The sequence below is a fragment of the Myotis davidii genome, unplaced genomic scaffold, assembly GCF_000327345.1.
Source record: "Myotis davidii unplaced genomic scaffold, ASM32734v1 scaffold211, whole genome shotgun sequence".
Classification (NCBI taxonomy): Eukaryota; Metazoa; Chordata; class Mammalia; order Chiroptera; family Vespertilionidae; genus Myotis; species Myotis davidii.
The window spans coordinates 262,386-265,357 of record NW_006282523.1 but is presented as its reverse complement, the minus strand read 5'-3'; the positions used below and the strand labels follow the sequence as shown (position 1 = coordinate 265,357).

At 63.1% G+C, this 2,972-nt stretch overlaps 1 protein-coding gene across 1 annotated transcript in view; it reads right to left on the bottom strand.

The window, feature by feature from the left end:
* Positions 1–2,972, bottom strand: part of SLC26A11 (solute carrier family 26 (anion exchanger), member 11) — a 21,574-nt gene that overhangs the window by 1,912 nt on the left and 16,690 nt on the right. The window contains exons 11-15 of the mRNA XM_015559752.1: positions 2,227–2,282; positions 1,913–2,053; positions 1,525–1,684; positions 1,180–1,253; positions 700–833 (exon numbers count right to left, since the gene is read on the bottom strand). Of these exons, the coding sequence (XP_015415238.1) occupies positions 700–833; positions 1,180–1,253; positions 1,525–1,684; positions 1,913–2,053; positions 2,227–2,282 (565 nt within the window). The remainder of the gene's footprint in view (positions 1–699; positions 834–1,179; positions 1,254–1,524; positions 1,685–1,912; positions 2,054–2,226; positions 2,283–2,972) is intronic.

Below are 2,972 nucleotides of genomic sequence, written 5' to 3'. Positions count from 1 at the left end.
CCCTCAGGGAAACGGAGTACTGACCAGGCCCCCGGGGACGGGGACGGGATGGTGTTCAGAGAGATTTTTAGGCCTGGCTGGCATGGCTCACTGGTTGAGCATTGACCTATGAACCGGGAGGTCATGGTTCAATTCCAGGTCAGGGCACATGCCCTGGTTGTGGGCTCAACTTCCAGTAGGGGGCGTGCAGGAGACAGCCGATCAGTGATTCTCATCATTGATGTTTCTCTCTCTCTTCCTCTTCTTTCCTCTCTGACATCATCTTATACAATAAAAGCGCAGTATACAAATTGTCCCCTTGACCGGGAGTTCGACCAGGGGGCGGGGCCGGCCGAGGGAAGAAAGGGAGTATCCGGCTTGCAGCTGGCAGCCGGCAGCTGGCAGCCACTAGGGACCCTACCAGTGCACGAATTTCATGCACTGGGCCTCCAGTAAAATTGCATTTTAAGAAAAGAGAAGTTTTGGTTTTTTTTTAAGAGAAGTATTTTTAAATAAGTACAAAGGACACAGACGAGTGTCTTGCAAACATGACACAGAACCTAACGGTCAGGAGCAAAGCCCTGAGGCCAGATGCCGAGTGGGATGCGTGGCTGCCATCCTCGCTGTGTGGCCTTCGGCAAGTTTCTCAGCCTCTCTGGGCCTTGACACCCTCGTCCCGGCAGGAGGATGGTGATAACACCGGCTGTTTGGGACGCCCACCTGCAGGCCGACGAGGGCAAGGGTGAGGCCCTGCCGCCGGAAGTCCTCCAGCAGCTCCCGGAGCCCCAGCACCACCGTGTAGTCAAGGCTGCAGACGTGGCTGCACTCCAGGACCGCGCAGCGCGGTGGGGACGCTGCGGGGACAGGCGCGGGCAGTCACACCGCGAGGAGGAGGCATGGGCACGGCGAGGCTATGGACAGCTCCGGCCCGGCAGGAGGAGTCCGGGGCCGCGACAACAGCACTTTCCCTTCCCCCGAAACACCAAGTCCGAGAGGGAGCAGGTGCTCCAGACAATGCTGGGGAAATGCCTCCCTCACTGGGCGCTGGGAGTGAGGGGTCAGGCCCGGGGGATGCCACTGGGATGCCCAGACCTCCTCCCTGACCGAGGGCAGGGCCTGGGGCCCCGGGAGCAGGCTGGGTGCGGAGGGCACGCGGGGAGCTTGAACGTCACACGCAGCCATCCCTGCCAGCCCACGTACCTCCCAGGGCCCGGCTCGTCACGGCCTCGCGCAGGGCCTCAACAGCGGGGAAGTGCAGGCCGCCAGCAACCCATCTATGGGGATTCCAGTATTTCTACAATGAGAAAATGCCTAGCACGGTGCTTGGCCCACAGTAGGTATTAAAATACTAGTGAGAGCCCTGACCGGTTTGGCTCAGTGGATAGAGCGTTGCCTGTGGACTGAAGGGTCCTGGGTTCAATTCTGGTCAAGGGCATGTACCTTGGTTGTAGGCACTCTCATCATTGTTTCTCTCTGTCTCTCCTCCTCCCTCCTACTCTCTCTAAAAGTCAATGGAAAAATATCCTTGGGTAAGGATTAACAAACAAAAAAAGAGGATAACAAATATTTGAAGGTGCCTGCAGGCCGGGCCTGGCCACGGAGCGCAGCAGGACCAGCAGGGACACCAGCGTGCCCGCCAGGACGCCGTACTGCACCTCCCAGAAGCAGAGCAGGAAGGTCACGCTCAGGGGCAGCAGGTCCAGCCCTGGGGAGAGGGGTGTGCTGAGGCCTCCTCCAGCAGGTGTCAGGTCGGGGGGGACAGGAGGAGGGGAGACGCCCACCCCTGCAGGGGCTGAAGGCACTCTCGGGGCCTGACCCCTGACCCTGGGGTGACACCTCCCAGAACCACGTGAGCCTCCAGCTCCAGCTGGCACTGTGGTCGGGGACAGCAGGGCTGCCGCGACCTCGCATTGACAGATGAGGAGCCACGTACTCCTCACGCGCCACAGCGTGCGGGCGATCCCGGTGTCCAGCAGCGGGGCCACGGCCATGATGATGACGGCCGCCAGCGCGGCCTTGGGGATGTAGTAGAAGAGCGAGGTCAGGTAGCCCAGCGACAGCAGCACCAGAACCCCTGTGGTGGGGAGGGGGGAGACACCACTGACCGGGGCCCTGAGCTCACCCAGGACGCAGGAGGAGCCCGCCCGGGACGCAGCGGGGGGCCAGGCTGACTGCACTGTGGTCCTCCCGCCCCTTCCTCCCATGTCACGGCCTCAGCACACGGGGGTGCAGTGTGTGGGGGCTCACCTGTCACCAGGCCCCCCGCAGGGGTGCACACCCCCGACTGGGCATTCACGGCCGTCCTGAAGGCGACATGGAGACCATCAGTGGCGGCCAGAGCAGGGTGTGTCAGTCCACACAGGCAGCTGGTCTCCGGGGACAGGGGTCCCCCAAGGCTTAGGAGCACCCGGAGCTTTGGGCACAGCGATCAGCCTCCCACTGGCTGCGGTGCCCTCCCCGTGACCCTGCGCAGGCGGCCCCGCCCGCAGAGCGGTGAGGGCTGAGCCCACTAAGCAAGGCCCTTGTCCCAACTGCTGTCCTTCTAAGGAGATGGGTCAGGACAGACACGCCAGGACGGACACAGGGATGACCACGTGGGGGACGCAGCGAGACGGCACCTGCCAGCCATGAGCGTGGCCCCAGAAGAAGCCACGCCACCGGCTCCGGGCCTCCTAAGCGAGGCACCCGGGTCTGGGGCTGGAGCCGCCATGGCTGGCGCTGGTTGGGCGGATCTGCCCAATAACACGCCCGCCCCCGGGTCCCGGGCCCTGGGGAAGGATGGGGGGCGGGGGCTGCTTTCACGGAGAAAAACTGATGGGGCTGTCAGGTGATGGGTCCCACTCAACCCATACACACGTCACATGTGCGGACACACGAGTGCATGTGGGTACATATTTGTGAGCACAAACACCCGTGAGGACGCCAAACCCGCCGTGGGCTCCTGGGGGCTGGCCTGGCGGGAACAGGCTCCTTCCTGGCTCAGCCGCGGGGGC